General features: G+C 42.5%; 1 protein-coding gene across 2 annotated transcripts; it reads left to right on the forward strand.

Moving 5' to 3' along the window:
- The first annotated feature begins 118 nt into the window (after positions 1-118).
- LOC117248210 (protein phosphatase 1 regulatory subunit 1A-like) lies at positions 119-19,591 on the forward strand. Of its 2 annotated transcripts, XM_033613031.2 has the most exons (6): positions 119-286; positions 3,541-3,598; positions 7,885-7,922; positions 9,749-9,803; positions 16,115-16,318; positions 19,234-19,591. In XM_033613031.2, exons 1-6 carry the CDS (start codon positions 206-208, stop codon positions 19,287-19,289), a joined length of 492 nt encoding a protein of 163 aa, XP_033468922.1. In that variant the 5' UTR covers positions 119-205; the 3' UTR covers positions 19,290-19,591. The 2 variants fall into 2 exon arrangements, with proteins under 2 accessions (XP_033468922.1, XP_078016933.1); XM_078160807.1 differs by lacking the exon at positions 19,234-19,591 and having other exon boundaries at positions 16,115-16,899.
- The last annotated feature ends 450 nt before the right edge of the window (positions 19,592-20,041 follow it).

Genomic DNA, 20,041 nt, shown 5'->3' on the forward strand with positions numbered 1-20,041 from the left:
TGACTCGGCTCCTATTCTTTCTCTCTCTCTCTCTTTAAGTCTGTCAATTAGTGATAATGGACCCCATCGGCCGAGAGGAGACCACTCCCTCCATCTGTACTCCCTCCCTCCTGAACACACACACACACACACACATACACACACATAAACACACACACTCTCTCTCTTTCTGTCTGTCTTTCTTTCTATCTCTCAGTCAGTAATAATGGAGCCCAGCAGTCCGAAGAAGATCCAGTTTGCCGTACCCCCGCTGCAGGGACAGCTGGACCCGCAGGCCGCCGAACATGTGAGTGTGTGTGAGTGGGGTGCATGCATGTGACGGCTGAATGGGGCTTCTATGTGTTATCCTGTAAGTCTTGTCTGGAATTTTCTGTGTGTGGGTGCAGAGCAGCATGTGTGCACAAGTGGCTCTTATGAAAACTGCTGCTTGTGTATCTGAGTGACAGCATGTGTATTTAATGGGTCCGTCGTATTTGAGTGGCTTGTGCGTGTGACACATGGGAGTTTTTTTGGCAAAGGTTTAAAAGGTTTGTGTGAGCAGATGGTTGTGGAGAGTTAAAGGGTAAACCCACCTTAAAATACTCTTTAAAACTATTCAACACTAAAAATAAACACGTCTAATGTTGATTTATTTTGTATTCCTGAAGAGACGCGTTTAATTCAACTTTTCTTTATGTCACAAATGTTCCCGATGATGTAAATGTGAACACACAGAAAGTTCAAGCGACTAAATACGAGTTAAATTTAACCCCGTCACGGCAGATCTGCAGCTGACTGCAACAAGTTCACGCCCGTTCTCTCAGGCAGGGGGGTGGAGGAGTGCTGAAAGGCATTCTGGGAAACATTGTATATCAACACATGATCTTTCTTAACTTAAAGAGGGTTGTAGAGAGGCCAATTTAACGCTTGAAATGTACAAAATACTCGAGTACTTTAGGTGTAATCTGATTCTGAATGGCACCTCCAGTAGAGGAAACAGAAGCAGGTCTTTCACAACATTAAACGTTGCAGCAGGAGTTACGGCTGCTCTCTGAGAGGCCTCTGCTCTTTGCTTTACTGACGTCTTTATGAACTGTTTGCTCGTTGGAAACAGGAAGTTGCTGGCGATGAACAGTGACAGATTAGGGCCCCTCTGTGGCTGTTTGGGGAGCCCCTGCGTTGGTAACCGTCAGCATTCAGACTAAGTTCAGCGATGGTTTTATGAGATACCATGTTGTAAAACGAGTCTCTCCTCCAGAGTGACCATGAACATTTACATTCCTGCAGTGCGACATTGTTGTTTGCTTCTACAGTTTTCTTTAAGGATCAGCAGGATAAAGTCAGTCGTTACTTTATCTGTCTTGATATATCTTGTTATTCTGGCCCAACCTGTAAATCTCTGAGAACACACGTCATGTTCCTCATGTTAATGTCAGGAAGATTGCGTTAAATGTCCTTTGATAGCCACGGGCACATTACGACACAGCAGGCCCTGAGCACAGATATGCAAAAGGCCCCACCACCTCCTCTACCAAGGAGCAGGACACACACACACACACACACACACTTTGTGGTGGTTTTGCGTCTCTTTGCAGTTGTTATGCAACTTTTTGTGGTCATTTTGTTTGTCTTAGAGATAACTTTGCTCTGTAAAGTCATTTTGTGTCATTTGTAGTCGTTATGCAACTTTTTGTGGTCATTTTGTGTCTCCTTGTGGTCGTTTTGTTTCTTTTTGGCTGTTTTGCCTTTGATCTGTGGTTATTTTGTGTTTTTTGAAATCATTTTTTGTTGCTGTCCTTGTTTTGCATCTCTTTATAGTCATTATTCAACTTTTTGTGGTTGTTCGGTGTCTCTTTGAAGCCATTTTGTGTGTCCTTGTAGTTGTGTTTTTGTCTCTTTGTAGTCCTTATGTTACTTTTTGTGGTTGTTTTGTCTGTTTCTAGTCGTTATGCAACTTTTGTTGTCTCTTAGAAGCCATTTTCTTTCTGTTCGAGGTCATTTTGTGTCTCCTTGTGGTTGTTTTGTGTCTCTTATTGGCTGTTTTGCTAGTTTTTGTGGTTATGTTGCATCTCTCTGCAGTTTCTTTGAATCTCTTTGTGGTCATTTTGAGTCTTAAACTAGTTGACACACGTTAAGGTCCAGACACACCAAACCGACTTCAGAGAGCTGGTGGCACCGAGGGCCCTCTGCTGCGTTGCCTGATATTGGCCAAAAAGTCTACAGCTGACATCCAACCAGCGCGTACATTCTGCACCCGCATGACGGGAAATAACATCTGCTGGTGTGGAAGACCATCTTGATGCTAGTTAGCCAGTTAGCACATTAAGAACACAACAGTGTGTAAAGAACAGAGCATATTTACTGTGTGACAGCAAACAGTAACACAAACCATCAGGAAACGTTTCTGCCAAAGAGAAAAATAATCTCCTCTGGACTTTAGCTCCACGTTCACTAAATTCACTTCTCTTCCTGTGCGCTGAGCTGAACTGACAATCAGAGTGATGTCATTCGCCGATGGGCTCCACCGTCACCGATTTAACATGCTGACTCAGCCAAAAAAGTGATGGGGGCCCATGAGGGGCAACGATGTCGGACACACCACACATACGAGGGCGACACACATTCAGCAATGGCTCAACACTGACCAGCAGCCAACCGTCAGTGAGGTGTGTCAGGGCCTTAAATTTGGGTGACGCTTTACAGACGAAGGCCGGGGGGGTCGCTAACACTTTGGGCCCCAGTGGGTTTGTTCACCAGTCCATCCATGCTTACAGCGTGTATTTTAAAACAATGGGTTAGAAGAATAAAAATTAATAGGCAGGGACGCCCAGTAGCTCAGTATGTAGAGTACAAAGGCACCGTCCTCACTGCAGCGACCCCAGGTTCAATTCCAGCTTGCAGCCCCGTGCTGCTACTGCAACACGCCCAAAAAAACACCCAAAAAATAATCTTTGAAATTAAACAGGAGGTTGATACCAGTTGTTCGGAGTACAGTAACTGCTGGCCGTGCTGTTCTCACCACTTGATACGGAGCAGCTTGTGGGAAACTTTTAAAAACAAAATTAAGTTGTCTCTAAAACTTTAAGTGGATTGTTATATTTTTAAGAGGCATTCAGGATATTAAACCAACGCCTGGCGTGTTCAGGCAGCTAATGAGATGCTCAGGAGTGTGTGTTTTTTACAGTGTAAGAACAGGCACAGTTAGCTCCAGCTGGTTTTTCTAATTAACTGATTTTTGTGTTTTTAAAGCCTCATTACGGCGACAGCTCAGGCAAGTAGTCAGGAGTGTCTCGTTACACAAACAGTACAGCTGATAGATCAGGAGGAAGAAATTAAACGAGTAGAGATGAAACATGAGAACAACGGCAATAAAACTGCAGCGAGATCATTACGACAAACAAACAGAGGTGATGTGGGACGAAGGACACAGGTGAGTTTATCATATGTGGCCTTAAAGGTTTGAAGGACTGTCACACCTGTGTTGGATCACAGGGCCGAGGGGAGGCCTGTCAGGATATGTAAAGGAGTAACAATGGAAATATGTGTGTGTGTTTACCTCAGATCCGCCGCAGAAGACCAACTCCTGCCACTCTGCAGATCTACAGACAACCTGGCACAGGTGAGACAGAGGGGGAGGGGAGGGGAAGAGGGGGAGGGCGAGAGACAAAGAGGGAGAGCTGAGCAGCTATAATGGAAACTTTATTAGATTTGTGCTGCAGCTTTTGGTAAGTGATCTCAGCGTTCAGACCGGACTGATGGATGCCTACAGTGTGTGTGTGTGTGTGTGTGTGTGCTGGCTCTCAGCTCCCATAAATCCCTCTACTCAGGAACTGACTGATTGAATCATCGGCCTGATTCCATTTTGTGAGCTCAGCTCATCGAGGCTGGTTCCAATACAGTCGTACGAAGCTCCAGAGGTGCAGGAGATGTTTTCAAGACGCCATTATACAACACATACTTCCAACCATGCGATCCGATTGGTCAACAAGACATTTAGAGTTTGCTTAAATCAGCATAACAGCACACCTGCCTCATCACTAAGAATCTTACTCCGCCATTTCAGTGACGACGTCGTAACTGCCACAGCAAGAACCAGAACACTGCTCATGGATCCACTTTGTTTTTGTATTTTGATTTATAGGTCGGACTTAGTTTTGTCACAAGCGTTTAATCAGCCGGAGAGATAGTTAAAAAATTTTAAACTAATGAACGAATGAACTCTGGTGCGGTTGGTTTGTGGTGAGAAGGTGTTCCGACCTGGATGTGAAGCAACTGCAGTCACATGACACATTGTTTGGGTTAAACATGAGCATGTTACAGTCCTGGAGGATTATTAATGTGCACCTCCTCCTGTACTGCCTTAATATGCACATTCAGCACATCCAATGCATCAAAACATTGTTTTCTAGTTGGAGCCGCGCCTCGTTTTCAAACTGTATGCTTTGACTAAAATGAACAATGACAGCAATATAGTCCACGATGAGCAGCGCTAAAATCAACCTGCGTAGTTGTCCCTCCATTGTGACATTAGAAAGTGTCACATTTATCTTGCAAGTGTACTCTTCTTCAACGTTTGCTTTACTTCCTGGATTTTTCCCACATGGAAATTCTGACCAATCAAGAGCAGCTTTCTCACACAAGGCATTTGATCTGGTCCTCTTGTAAATGCTGCCGTGAGAACACGAACCAACTCTAGGCAATTATACAACTTTGGAACAACATGAGTCCCTGATTCAGACCAGAGGAGACCACTCTAGGGCTGACAGCAGCCTTATTTTGCACAGTTAATGATATCTATTGAAAAGGATTGTAACCAAACAGGGCAGGTGTGAAAGCAGAGAACAAACCATACGCTCAGGCTGAGAGACAGAAACATCTAAACATGGACAAACACTGTATCTTCAGTTTTAAGACAGAAGTCGATCTCTAGAATAAGACGTGTACTGATGGTTACAGCCTCAAAGGTTATCTTTGCACTGAAGAGATTTACATACATTTCATTTTTCGGCAGTACAGCGCTGACAGGAAACCAGCCGGCAGCTGTAAAAACAAGAAGTGACCGCACACGTGTGGCCTCGAAACAAATAATAACATCAGGATAAAAAGTGCAGATGTCGAAGTTGTTGAATTAGTTTGCTGAAATAAAGTTTTACCAATAAATACTGATGTTTTCTCAAAGTATCAAATAAAGGTACACTGAGTAATGAGTGACTACAAACCTCTGGGTAGATGTTTTTTCTCTTTCTTAAGGATACACTCCCTGATTTTGTTTTATTCACCGCACAGCCAAAAATCTTCCAGCTCCCAGCTGCTGTTTTGAAACTGAGCTGGAGGGAGTTTTGAAATCTGGGAGTTTTTTCCTTCATCACTATGAACACACACACTGTCGTGTATGTTCTGTGTTAATGTTGCTGACCTCAGTGCAGCGTTTGACACCACTGACCTTTCCATTCCTATAGAGAGACTGAAACAGTGGGCGAGTGTGACTGGAACTGCTCTGGACTGGTTTTCTTCATGCGCTCATGAGCCACTTTATTAGGTACAGCTGTTCAACTGCTTGTTATTGCAAATAGCTTATCAGCCAGAAAGGTGATTGAAGTGACTTTGAACGTGGCATGGTTGTTGGTGCCAGACGGGCTGCTCTGAGTATTTACTGGGATTTTCAGCACAACCATCTCTAGGGTTTACAGAGGATGGTCCCAAAAAGAGCAAATATCCAGTGAGCCAAAATGCCTTGTTGATGCCAGAGGTCAGAGGAGAATGGCCAGACTGGTTCAAGATGATAGAAAGGCAACAGGAAGTCAAATAAGCACTGGTTCCAACCAAGGTGTGCAGAAGAGCATCTCTGAAGCAACAACACCTTGTCCAACCTTGAAGCAGATGGGCTACAGCAGCAGAAGACCACACCAGGTGCCACTCCTGTCAGCTAACAACAGGAAACTGAGGCTACAATTCACCAAAACTGGACAATAGAAGATTGGAAAAACCACATTCAGATGGAAGCATGGATCCATCCTGCCTTGTATCAACGCTTCAGGCTGCTGCTGGTGGTGTAATGGTGTGGGGGAGATTTTCTTAGTACCAACTGAGCATGGTTTAAACACCACAGCCTACCTGAGTATCGTTGCTGAGCGTGTCCATCCCTTTATGACCACAGTGTACCCATCTTCTGATGGCTACTTATATGGACCAACATCTCTGAGGAATGTTTCCAGCACCTTGTTGAATCTGTGACACCAGGAATAAAGAAGGGGGTCCAACCTGGTACCAGCAAGGTGTACCTAATAAAGTGGCCGCTGAGCGTATATAACCAACAGGACACTTTTTGTCTCCATTGGGGTATTTTCCTCAAGAACTGCTCGGTCAAAACTTGGAATACCACAAGGATCAGTTTTGGGACCTGTTCTGGTCACAATGTACATGCTCCCCCTGGGACAGATAATACGTCGTCATATGTCTTTGCATAGCTACATGGATGATACAAAGCTCCACCTGACTTTTAAACCCTCTGACACCAGTAAATTAACTTCTCCTCATAGTTGCCTGTATGACATAAAAGCTGGATGTCCCAAAACTTCTTAAAATTCAACTCTGAAAAGACAGAAGTTCTCATCATCGGCCCTGAACACATCTCAAAACAAATTCAACCACTCCTCGGCCCCCTCACTCCCAACGTAGAATCAGCTGCAAAAAGTCTGGGTGTTATTCTGGACGGTAATTTGAGCCTGGAGCAACATGTGAAGAACGTAGTCCAGTCCTGTTTGCACCAGCTGAGGAACATCTCCAAATGTAGGTCACTTCTGTTCTTTGGTAACACAGAGAACATTATATGTGTTCTAATATCCTCCCGCCTTGATCACTGTAATGCCTCGTCCAGCTGCCTAAACAGTTGAGTTACTCATCAGCTCCAAACCGTTCAAAATTCAGCAGCTAATGATCCTCACACATCACACTTATTTTAGCGTCCAGTCTCTGTTAGAATCCATTTTAAAGTGCTTTAATCACATACAAGGCTCTCACTGATCTGAGCTTCTCACACCCTGGTGTCCAAACAGGCCCCTCAGGTCTGCTGGTCTGGGTCTTCTAACTGTTCCAGAGTCCAGGTTAAAGACAAAGGGTAATCAAGCCTTTTCAAGGCTCTGGAACTGCCTCCCACTGAGCATTGGATCAGCTGACTCTGTTCACGCCTTTAAATCTCGTCTCAAGCAGGATCTCTGCTCAATGAAACAGACAAACAGACCTGCAGCTTGTATCCATAGAGCAGAGGAAAGAGACAGAGACTGTTTATGTAGAGACCAAGCTTCGGGCTTGGTTGATGGCTTCACATCACCACCTATAGTTTGACGGTATACACATACCTATACAATACGATATCCTTTATTGTTCCCTTGGGGAAATTTGTCCGAACGTCCCAAACAAACCAAACAAGATGGAAAATAAGAAAATACAGGCAGAGGGCAGGTCTCTGCAGATACAGACACTGCCACACATGGCTCGTGGGTCATAAGTGATAATTGAGAGGAATTACTTTTGTGTGAGTCTATATATTGTTATTTGTTTGTTTTGTTTTCACTTTAAGGAAAATCCTGCACAGTATGCCTTTAACACGCTGTTGTTCCAGAACAAAATGTACTCTCAAAGTAAGAAATCGCAGCAACTAACTAAGTGTGCTCAACAGGAAGGACGAAACAAGACTATGAAAGCCCACAGCCCAACTTCATCGACGTGGTTTGACCTATCAGATCCAGTGACACTGTTTGATCCCAGAGCTTGTGTTTGTTTGGGTTTAAAAAATCCGTCGTGCAGATTCAGAAACAGCGATGTGCCATCAAGTTAGAAATATTCAAATGTCAAATTGATAAAAGCAGAAAGAGCTCACTGCTGCCGTCTCATCTCTCTCTGCAGATGGTGGAGATCAACACAACGCCAGCGGAGAGGCGCAGGTTTGTATTCATGTTGTTTATACGTACAGATGCAGGTGAACAGTAGACCTGCAGACCTCACAACAATTTTGTTCGTTCCTACAGTCACTATGTCACATAAGGTGATGGTGGAGTCATAAAATCTGTCCATGACTTGGCCAGCAGACATGACAGATGACACGTTGGTCCATGACCAATCATCTCTGGTCATCTTTCACCGACATTTTCTGTCATCGAGTTATCTTTGTCCTATTTGTATTATTATTATAAGATACGATAAGAAAGTCCCAGTGTCCTCAAATGAGACGATGATACTAGCTATCTGGGATCAGTAGGACCCAATAAGTATAAAAAACAAACCTCAATGATAAGAAAGTCCCAGTGTCCTCAAACAAGTACTTCCTAATAAACAAGTTTCAGCCACAAACTGTGATCAGGTTTTGGACCTTCTCTACTTTTGTGTCGGGGTCGGCACTGACTTGGCAGAGTGGCTGCCATCTTGTTTTTACATGGATCCGTGTATTGTGCTCTTACTACCACTAGATGTCCCTGTCCACGAATGAGGACAACAGGTCTAGGTTAAGTCGAATGAAGTATAAGGTCAAGTAAACCCATATGAGGACACAGGGTCTCAGGAGGATATTACAAGCGTTACAGTAGAGCAGGCATGTCCAAAGTCTGGCCCGGGGGCCAATTTTAATTGGCCCTCGGCTTGACTTTCAAAATATACCATATGTGGCCCTTTACACAATAATGGTTAATCGCATTTTTACCCTTCATCTCACAATCAGTACGTTTACATGCACAGCTTAATCGAGCTATGCTCAAAATTCGATTCTGGCGTCTGATCGGACTTCTGTCCTTGTCCCAGTTTACAAGCAACTGAGAAAATTGAATTACTGACGGGAACGTGTCCTCCTCGTAAACACTAGGTGGTGATATGCATCGTTTCAGCGGGTTAATACGGCCCCCTTTCCGGTTGACCTATTACGTCACTTAATAATAAACAACTGGAGTAAGCGGCAGACCGGCATTTTCGAACAACAGCAAGATGGATAATCGTACAGCTTTGTTCATCTCGTACGTAATGTACACGTTACTGAGTTGAAGAACTCCGATATTAGTTGGAGTAACGTGTTTACATGCACTGCAGTTCTCCAGCTATAGTCGGATTAAGGCAATAATTTGTTTTTTTTCAAGTGTCATGTAAACATACTGAATGAAAGGACTATCATAGAGTTTGTAGACAGGCATCAAGTAGTAATGGTTCATTAAAAGATTAAAATGGTTGCAATTGATGCGAGAATCATTTGGCCCCTAGGTATTTTCAAGTTGTTTTATCTGGCCCCCATTCAAAAAAGTTTGGACACCCCTGCAGTAGAGGGTTTGTAATTTGGATGTATTCTTAATGTTTCACAACTGTTTGGTTGAGGCCTTCACTTCAAAAATAGGGAGTCTGTTAAAAAACAAAACATTGCTTGTTATTATTGCAGAGAAAACTGCTTTGTCTTAGTGAGGACATTAAAGAGTTAAAAGGTCACAGCAGAGACTCAGGGGACAATCTGCCAGATCAGTGATGGCTGGTCTGAAAAGTCAATATGGTTTCACTATAATAAGATCAGGAAGACACTGTTGTTTATCCTGTCTCCTGTTGGATATTTGTTTTTATTTACAAGCAACGTTACATAACTGTTGTGTTCACATTATAGCTCTAAGTACACTGGATTAGAATATTTTTAAATCATCCTTTACTGAACCTTTTTTTTTAATAATATGTAAATCAGCATGGTGTGGGGAAACTGTTCGAGGGTCAGATTATAACAAGTTTTTTCCCCTCTGTTGTGCAGGCTTCAGATTCCTCTCAGAGGAAGCAGAGCACCTACGCCCCGCCCACCATGAAAGGTAATCACAGAACAGTTTTCAGCCTGGTCTCACGAGACTTAGCAAAATGTGCACGATATCCGAGAGTGTAGAGAACACGCTCTGTGCAAGGAGTGACATGAATCCATTTCCCCTTGAGGATCATGTGGAGGATCCAGAGTACCTGCAGCAAATAATGTCAGAGACAACAAAGACACTGCTACAAGAATTTAAAACTTGGGGTTCCCACCAGCTCACCTGGTAGAGTGGGCACCCCAAGTACAGGCTGTGTCCTTGCTGCAGTGGCCATGGGTTACATTCCAACCTACAGCCCCTTTGATGCATGTCTACCCCCGTCACACTGTACCTGTCCTATCTAATGAAGACAAGTTTGCAATGCAATCCTAAAACGTGGCAGCACTGATAGAAAAGTTTCTACTTGGCTGACAAGCTGCATTTAAAGCTCCGTCTCCACCAAACCCTTTCAGTCCAGCACCTGTGGAACCAGCAGTAAGCCTTCAGACATGGTACCTAGACCCTCGGTGTGTTCAGACAGTCCTCTTAAATGTGGGCGGGGTTGTTGTCACTCACTGCTCCGTCCAGCACTCGCTGTATTTCCTCATCAGCGGTGACACAGATGGAAGTCTGCACCTGGTTTATCGTCCACAGAACGAGGCTGCACGCCCACATTTTCACAACAAAATAGAACAGGCTGCAGTGAGAGTCTCTCTCCATGGGATATTTAAAAATAGCAGCTTTGTGCATTTAGTCCTTCTCAGGCAAGCTCAGGGGTTTAGTGTTGCTGTAGCCCACAGGAAGTGAGGATTAGAATATATGACCTTCACATAATCCGCTCCAAATTAATCTATATTTTTAAAGTCATTACTAAAAGTGTGTGTCATATAAAAACTAAAGTGATGGTCAAAGTTGTCACAGTGAAATTTAAGGTGTGCTGATGGATTCACGTCATCAACTCATGCATTGAGTAACATTACAAGTTAACGTTCCACCTTAAAAGTTGCCGGCAGTCGGCCCAGTGAATGAAGTTATTTTTTTCTCTTTCATTTTATAGTTGTAGTTTACTGATGTATGAACAGAGGTTACATAAAACCAGAGTGAGCGTCCTCTACTGACCAATCAGACTGCAGGGTTTCTAGCTCCACCTTTTAGTACCAGATCTGTGTGCTAGGTACCCCAACAGAGGGGGGACCAAACATGGGGACGCTAAGGAACGCTTCTGTTGGTACGATCCACAACTTTTCACTGTGGGAACAGAAACAATGTGAACTGAACTGAACTGAACTGAACTGAACTGCTTGGTGGAAACAGGGCTGAAATGTCAGTGAGTGCAGAAAGACTCAGTCCACTGTTGATGTTTTTTATTTCTTTCATTAAAGTCACAGCATATCTTTCACGCTAAAAGTCTTTAATTCTGGATCATTAGGAACGGACACGTCTTGTGTCCGTTAGAAACGAGGTGCGGTCAGTCTAATTTAAGGCGTGACGGGGCCAACAGTCTGAACACTGTTGGAAAACATGATCTAATCAGCTAAATATCAAATAAATGAGAATAAAGAAGGTTTTTCTTTTTAACAGATGCCCTCTGCAGCTGCTTTATCACTCAGTATATGTATGTGGATTTATGTGATTTGTTCAGAGCTATAGATGTGATGAATAGCTCAGTAAGAACTTGCTCTGACTCTGTGCTTCAGGGTCTGTCATGTCATGCGCTGGTGGTTTTGTTGCAGCTGTGTACACACCTGATTCCTCAGACTTCTATATGTTTGCTTTTCTTATTGAATTTCTGTTTGTTTGGTTTCATTTGAAGTCTTTCTGTTGTCTGACACTATTTCCAGCTTCACCCTTCACTTGTGTTTCTTCAAGTCTTCAGTATCTGTCAGTGTCAGAGCTGTCAGGGTGACGGGGGGAGGGTGGTGTTTGTACAGCGATTACTTCTGATGGGTTGTTTTTTAACTATGGGGCCCCTAGTTGCCTCCCAGGCTTCCTCTTTTACTTCTGTTATCTTTTATTTCCCAGGATTTGCTCACAGGTTTGAGAAATTACATTAGAAACTGACAGCAGCGTCTCTGTTCAGAGTGAGCATCCTTGTTGGATGATCCATAAAACAGACTGTGGACAGAACTCAATGGAAACTAATTATGAGATACACTTTTGTTTTCTGATGTTGTTCTTTACATCTGTAAATAGTAGTAAACAGGTTTGTATTTTCAGTGATCGATACTCTATATGTGAGTGTGATATTCTGATGTGACTCACATAGTTAAGAGTGACAAAAGAGAGTAAATATGACCTCTGAAATTTATCATCTGAACCGGTTCCGGGATTTTACGAAAGAAGTGTTTGGTGACTTTGTCTGAAACTGTGTTGCTGGTTGCTGAACATCACCTGACACGTGTTTGTGTATTAATTCAATATTTAAGCTTTAATATGTTTTTGTGAACCACGACATAAATGACGGTCTGTTCACAAAGGAGGTTCCTTATAACCTGGAAATCCAGATGCCCCGCCCCTAGGAAATTCAAATTTGCTCTGCACGGGGATCTGGCCCCGACGAGCAGAGCCTGATGAATCGCCATCGGACCAATCAGATCAGTCTATCTGACAGAGGCGGGCTCTGGGTGGGCGTAACACGATGAGGACAGCGCTGCACCGTAGGAGTCGAAAAGTAAACAGCCAAGATGGCAACTGCCGAAGGACCGCGTCCATTCAGTTTAGCTTTGGAAGAAACGCTAAGCCAACTACACACGAGAGGAACAGAAGACTGCCCTAGAAGCCTTCGCTTCCAGGAAGGATGTTTTTGCCGTTTTGACGATGCGATATGGCAAAAGCATAATATATCAATTAGCCCCACTGGTCGGCAAATAAATGGGGCTTAGTGCAATGAATACGTCACCTTGTTTTTAGCTCTGACTGGATCAGACGTTGTGCTAGACTTTTTCGTCGCCGGTCATTTTGACCGACAGGGTCATAAAAATCTGGTCATAATCTATTTTTACCGGTCATTTTAATTTTCGTTTTTAAATGATAATAAAGATATTCAAAGACATTTAGTTTTCATTCGTTCGCTTTTAATAAATCCAACAAGCAAGTTAGAAAGTGTGCATTAATAAGGACATAACGAAAAGATGAACAGACATCCACACACCCGTGCCATTAGGCTTCGCCCTGGACACACCGGATGGCACTAACGCGTCCGGTGTGTCCAGGGCGTTATGTAGTTATGTCTGTAGGCTCGGTGACACAAAATTAAAATTGGAATGAAGTGATTATGGTATTGAAAAATGTGTTCGGTTATGCACTGTTGTGTTATTTTAAATTATAAACACGGTATTTTCTCCTCACGTTCCTCAGTGCGTGCTGCTGTTATTTTATTTTCGTCTTTTCTGTGTCCGACTTCCTGTTTGGTACGATCCGCTCTATCCAGCTTGACAGAAGCGCTCGCGGCTCCCGTGAAAAATAGACCAGACGCCGAACTGAAGCGCTGCCTCTACTCCGTGGGCGCTCCGCTCTGCTCAGCGGCCTGTGTGGACAGTCAGATAGGTTAACATGGGCGCCAATTGAAAACTGCCTCTGCTGCTGGGCACTGTGCTTCGGTTCCACGTCCGGTGTGTCCAGGGTGTTATGTCAACAACGCTACATGAAGCAGATGAATGACTTTTTCTCTGCAGTGTGAAAACGGCAGCCACTTAAACCACTGACTGTGCACTCCGCCGCCAAGTGGGCAGGGGTGGTAATTGCAACCGGTCAAAATGACCAACGGCCTTCAGATTTTCTGGTCATTGTTGTAAAAAACGGTCAATGACCAAGAATATCCGGTTAACGCGACCCCTGGACTGGATATCGATCTATCCAATTGCGTGCGGCGGCATTTAATATGCCTCAGTTAGTGCGGCCTCTTGGGTAGGAAGGGTGTATCACTGAGGGCCAGACTCAAAATCTTTCTAGATTTGAGTCTAGATTTCCAGGCTAGGTTCCTTACTTTCCTCTATTGCAGTTCATACTGGTTTAAATAAAAAAATAGACTGTATTTCCTGATCTTTGCTGAGCAACAGTTTTGTGTGAGAGGAATCAAAGGCCTGTCCCAAATATGGGCCTGTTGAGTTCAGGGATTGAAGCAAATAATAGCCGGTGCTACTAATTGAAGTTTTATGTTAAATAAAAACATCAATAAATAAATTAATAATTAATAATAATAATGATAACTGTCTACAAGTATACTTTTTGCTCTCTTCACCTGGACAGTCTGAAACTTTAAAATTCTACACGTAGCTTCAATGTGATAAAACTGCTGATTCGTGCTGATACAAAGTGCGACAGAAGCAAAGACACCTCCCTCTGATAACTCTGGAGACAGTCGGATTCATGATATTAAAATTAGTTATTGTAATAACCTACTGTTCATTTATTTGTTAATATTTTATTGGCAGCAATGTGTGTGTGTGTGTGTGTGTGTGTGTTTGTTGACTGTTGCAGGTTTTATATAAGTTGCGTTCTGTTTTGTCTCTGCACTACTGAACACTGTTGTGATGTTTTGAGGAGCGTCTTCATGTCAGTGCATCTGTCTGACGGCTTTTATCTCTAAAAGACTTTGTTGTTGTTGTTGTTGTCATTTTGTTATCATCGCCTGCTCTGAATAATTTATACAAGTGTTACAGAGGAAGCAGCTCTGCTACAGCAACACTTTACAGAGGCTGACGTAACACAACCTTCATCTCAGATCATTCAGATCTGTGTGTGTGTGTGTGTGTGTGTCTGTGTGTGGGGCAGAGAAGTCTTTCTAATCAGTCTGTAGGTGTTTTTGTTTTTTATTTATTTTGTTTTTTTGTTTTTTTTTGGGGGGGGGGGGGGGCGTTAAAGGAAAGGAGGACAGATAGGAAGAAAAACATGCTCTGTATCAGTGTGTGTGTGTGTGTGTGTGTGTGTGTGTGTGTGTGTGTGCAGAGGTCTCCACCAGTGAGTGCAGTGCTGAGTTCCGGGAAGTGGAGACAGTAAAAGCTTTTCTTTTATTGATCCCGTCTGAGAGTGTGTGTGTGTGTGTGTGTGTGTATGTAGGCCAGTTATCTAATAGCCTCGTGAGTAACTGCCTATGCACCAAATGCTTCCAGCTACATACTGCAGAACCAGACAAAAATGTTTTATTAATGTAATTAGCTTTTATTCTCACAATATCTTTTATGATCAGGGTGACATGCAGTTTCTATTCAAACTGTTATTTTATTTTTAAACATGCCTCAATCAATTCAATTTTATTTATAAAGCCCAATATCACAAATCACAGTTTGCCTCACAGGGCTTTACAGCATACGACATCCCTCTGTCCTTATGACCCTCACAGCTGATCAGGAAAAACTCCCCAAAAAACCCTTTAACAGGGGAAAAGTGGTAGAAAGCTCAGGAAGAGCAACTGAGGAGGGATCCCTCTCCCTGATAAGAAGGAAATGCGGTAATCCAGTTTAGAGGTATCGAACGTGTGGATCAAATTTTCTGCGTCTTCTTCAGACAGGACTGACCTAATTTTTGCAATATTGCGCAAATGAAAGAACGCAGTCTGTGAGGTTTGTTTTAAATGGGAGTTAAGAAGCCATCCAGAGAAACAATACCTCCAGATAGACAGTTTCTGACACTGTCAGAATTTTATCTCAGGTTATCTTTGGTCGCAAGACGTTGACAACGGCTGTCCTTGAACCTGTCTCACAGTGCGACGTAAGACCACCGTTTTAGAGCCACGACCAAAGATATCGCCACGTTTCTCCCACGATGGTCATGTTTCGTCTGGGACAGCCCAAAATCGCACAGTGTGTACCGGCCATAAGGCATGTTTGAAGTTTAGTTAATTGATCAGGTTCTGGCTTTATTGATAGATATGTGTCCAGAGTGCGCTCTGCCACTCTGAGAGTGCACTGCTCTGGATAACACAACGCTACATTCAGTTTTATTTATTTATTTCTTTTATTTATCAACGCACCACTCATATCATCTTCCTCCATCGTCTAAAACAAGACAACAGAACCTGTTAGCTAGCGTTAGCTAATGTCTGTGGACAGCAGGAGATTTTGTACACTGACTCAGCGACCTTCTGTCCTAAACATACGATTAAACACCGCCACGTTTTTTTTTTTTGTTGTTTTTTTTTTACAAGATGTCGTTGAGGGGAAGCTGCTCATCTGTTTTGTTAATCTTCGTTTGGATTTTTTTTTGTCTTTTCGTCCATTTTAAGTTTGAATTCAGTTTTTTTTATAACAAATTTCATTACTCAGGATTTTTCCCATCGTGTGTGTCTACGTGTGTGTAGTTGAAGCGTCTCTCCACTAGAGGTGCTCTTCTCTCCTCAGAGCTTCAGCTGGGGGTGGAGCAGCACCTTCTGGGGGCGGGGCTCTGTGACACAGACGACCAGCTGAGTCCAATCACAGCACAGCTCTATGCCACCGCCTCCCTGTGGGCCAATCACAATGGGCCAGAGGAAGCCAATGGGAATGAGGCGAGTCTGCTGTTAGCCAATCAGGAGAGAGGAGTGGCAGAGAGCAACAGCTCAGGGGGTAAAGACGGAAAAACGTGCACGCTGTGGCCGACAATATACTGCACAATAAATCTGATGTTCCTCAAGTTTACAGTGGTGCTGCAACTACAGATCTGACTGAAGGAAACTAGAGTCATTAAAAGGAAGTGAGACGAGCAGCCGGTAACGTGACGCTGTTTGTCAGTGGTGTGTTTTAGAGGGAATTTTACTGTTTGTGGTGACGAACACCAAACACAGTGCTCCTGTTTGGCTGTGAGCCCGAAACACTGCGCAAACATTTCATTTTCAACGTCATCTGGAGTATACTGTCGGCCTTACACACACACACTTACATTAATATAATTGGCAAACTTAAATACACTAAATCTCAACCACTGTATTATTTCACTCAACTTCATCTCAATAAACCCTGATTGAGAACAAGTTTATATCTCAGTAAAGCTTCAATCTTCAAATGAATTAAAATGTAATGCTAAAATTAAAAGTTTGTATTTTGTCACACAACAGAGACAGACCCTTCTGTTGAAGAGTAAGATCCTTTTTGTTTAACCAGAAATGGCCCCAAATTGCCGTCACAAATCCACCAGACTCTGTTTAAATTAAATTAAAGGGAAATTTCGGTTTATTTCAACCTGTCTCCTATCGTCCTAAATTTGTTTCAAGTGACTAAAATAATAGTTAGCATGTTAGCCGTTAGCCTAGATACAGCCGGGGCGCATAGTAGCGTCAGACCTGTTAAAACGTAAGTGAACGGGCAACCTTCAAGTGCAAAGTTAGTCCACTAAACAAGCTTTTTTTCCACAAAGACCGCCTCATATCGTTAGGATAAATGTCAGAGAACATATAGAAAACGACATGTAAACGTGTTGTCTTACCTTACCGGTGTGCTGCCATGTTTGTTTACCATCTAGCTCTGCTTTCCAAAGCATCACAGGTCTGACGCTACTATGCGCCCCGGCTGTATCTAGGCTAACGGCTAACATGCTAACTATTATTTTTATGTGACTAGTCACTTGAAACAAATTTAGGACGACAGGAGACAGGTTGAAATAAACCGAAATTTCCCTTTAAGATTAATTTAGGGTATATAGAGTCAGCATGCTTTCTCATCGACCTGGCTGAATTAAACTGGAAGTTACACACTTTGCTTTTCACACAGCTGCTGTGTTTATGCCATATAAACATGCTGCACATCAGTTAGTGTGGCGGCATGGCTGAAAAATCATTGATTATGTGATAAAAGCACCAAATGTGTTACAAATCAACAAAGACATCTGGATTACAAATTCTAATGCTTAAAAATATGAAATTGACATCAAGTTTGCCAGAAGAGTTTTAAAGAAAAACAAAACTTATTTTAGGTAGCCGCCATATTGGAAATATGCAAATTAAGGATCCAGATGCATCGAATCATAAAAATAAGCGTTCCAATGTGTTTGTTTTGGTCAATAACTATTAAGGAGACACCAAGCTTGTATTTGCAGCTCATCTGGTCTAAAAGTTATAGCTGAAATAATTTTTAGGTGGCAGCTATATTGGATTTTGCCACCATGGAATGCCAGACTGGGATGCTCCGATATCCAGATGTCGTCTGCATGTATTAAGCTATATATGCACCAGATTCAGTGTGTTTACTATTAAATGAATGATTATCTTGATTTTGTGAGATGTGCTGCCCCACCATTTGGAAAGCTAAGATTTTTGTTATAAAATTTGGAGTCTCCAAAATGTCCTTTTTGAAATCGCCTAGAAAAACACGTAAAATCGTCATTTTTTACAGTATTGTTATGAAATTTGAGCTCGGACTAGAGAAGCTCTCATACTTTGGTTCAATGGTGTTTACCAGCCAGTACCTCCCAGTTACAGTCACCTGCAGCAGCTTTTTCCAAGGAAAAATTCAGGTGAAAAAAAACTTTTAATCTCAGTGTGTTGAAACCTGTGTAACTCAATGACAGAAGCACTTACAGTGATTCTGACTGTCAAGGGAAAACGTCAGCGTGTTGGCTTTTAAATGAGACCATGCATGTACACGCTCTAAATATGGATCAAGAACAGCTTTGAATTTTCTGTGGGAATGACTTGGATAGGCGTTTTTGGTAAATCATACAGGGTCCATGGTTTATATCAACCAAACCAGAGCTGGTGATTGTTGGAACAGTTGAAAATCAAACCAAAAATACTTTTGTGAGTTTTATTTTTGCCTCTGTCGACTTTAGAAGAAGTGCATTTCATTATGACGACCTTTTGTGGTCGAACCAAAAAGGATTTTAATCTTCAACATAAAGGTCAAGTTCTGCAGGGATCACACATAGAATAAAACGGTGAGCTCTTTAATACAACTTAAAACTGCATTAATCAATGTTTTTATATTAATATTGACTCAAATTTTATATAAAAAGGAGTCGTTTTTAGCACCTGTATCAGGTTTAAATTAAAATTCTGCAGCGTTGAGGACATTTCTGACCTCTCTGGGGTCTTAACTACGCCTGAGCTGCTCTTTTTAACCTCTGATAAATCCACTGTACACTACCTGTCCAGCACCAAACCATAGACGGATGAAGTTGGAAGCTAAAGCTACATATTTGTCTCAGGACATGAAATCACTGGATTCTGTTTTCTGCTTTCTAGTTACCAAAGTTGACGATTCCAGCTTTAAGGTTGTGTAAAATATTGGCGTAGATTCAACAAGACTATGTATAATTAAACCAAAAATATGGCATTGAAATTTGATTACTGAAAAATAAACACACACACACACACACTCAGTCTGTTACTAATATGTTGACATTTCCATAACAACAGTCTGATTTCTGTGAACCTCATCACTGCTAACAGCACTAACTCTTCTCTCTCTTTCTTGTGGCTTTGCACCATCTTTCCATTTTCTTCCCTTTTTCAACACCCCCCCCCCCCCCCCCCCCCCCCCTTTCTCAGATTTGTCATGTGACCACAAAAAGGACGCATCCAGTCCCGACTCCGTCTCCCGATAGCCTTCTTCGCCTACCTTCATCTCTTTGTCTCTCAGTAACCAACCTTTCCTCCTCTTCCTCACTGCTGCCCATCTGATCCCACTAACACAATGCTTCTTCACTCTCCTGCTGCTCACATTAATAATTAATACTGTATGTTTTCATTTGGCAACCTCTGTCTCTTTCATGCACACAAACAGACACAGAGAAATTTTAGTTGAATGTACTGAATCACTCTAAATTCAAATTACTGTAGGTGACACTGATGGTTTTGCTTGTGTAGAAACGGCTGTGAATAAAGATGTAATATATTGAAACATTTACTGAATGTCTGAGTATTCTTTATCTAGAGACCAGAGAGAAAATAGTTACCATCTGTATCACTGGTGCTGCTCTTGACTGGTTTAAATGATGTCTCCTTGGCCGCAGATCCAACTCTTTTCCAGTTACTAGTGGTGTTCCTCAGGGCTTCATCTTAGGTCCCCTTTTATTTATTATCTACGGTCTACCTCTTGGCCATATCTTCAGAAAATCTGACTTTCAATTCCACTGCTATGCTGATGACACCCAGCTCTATCGTCCATCAAGCCTACTTCCACCCACTTCCCTTTCTGACTGTTTATTGGATAATAAATGTTGGCTTTCGTACAACTTCCTCAAACATAACAGTGATAAAACTGAGCTTCTTCTTGTGGGTACTAAATCAACTTTGGCTAAACTGCATAGTTTCTCTGACCACTGATAACCCCAAAGTCCATCCTTCCCCCCAGGTT

The sequence above is a fragment of the Epinephelus lanceolatus genome, chromosome 17 (assembly GCF_041903045.1).
Source record: "Epinephelus lanceolatus isolate andai-2023 chromosome 17, ASM4190304v1, whole genome shotgun sequence".
Lineage (NCBI taxonomy): Eukaryota > Metazoa > Chordata > Actinopteri > Perciformes > Serranidae > Epinephelus > Epinephelus lanceolatus.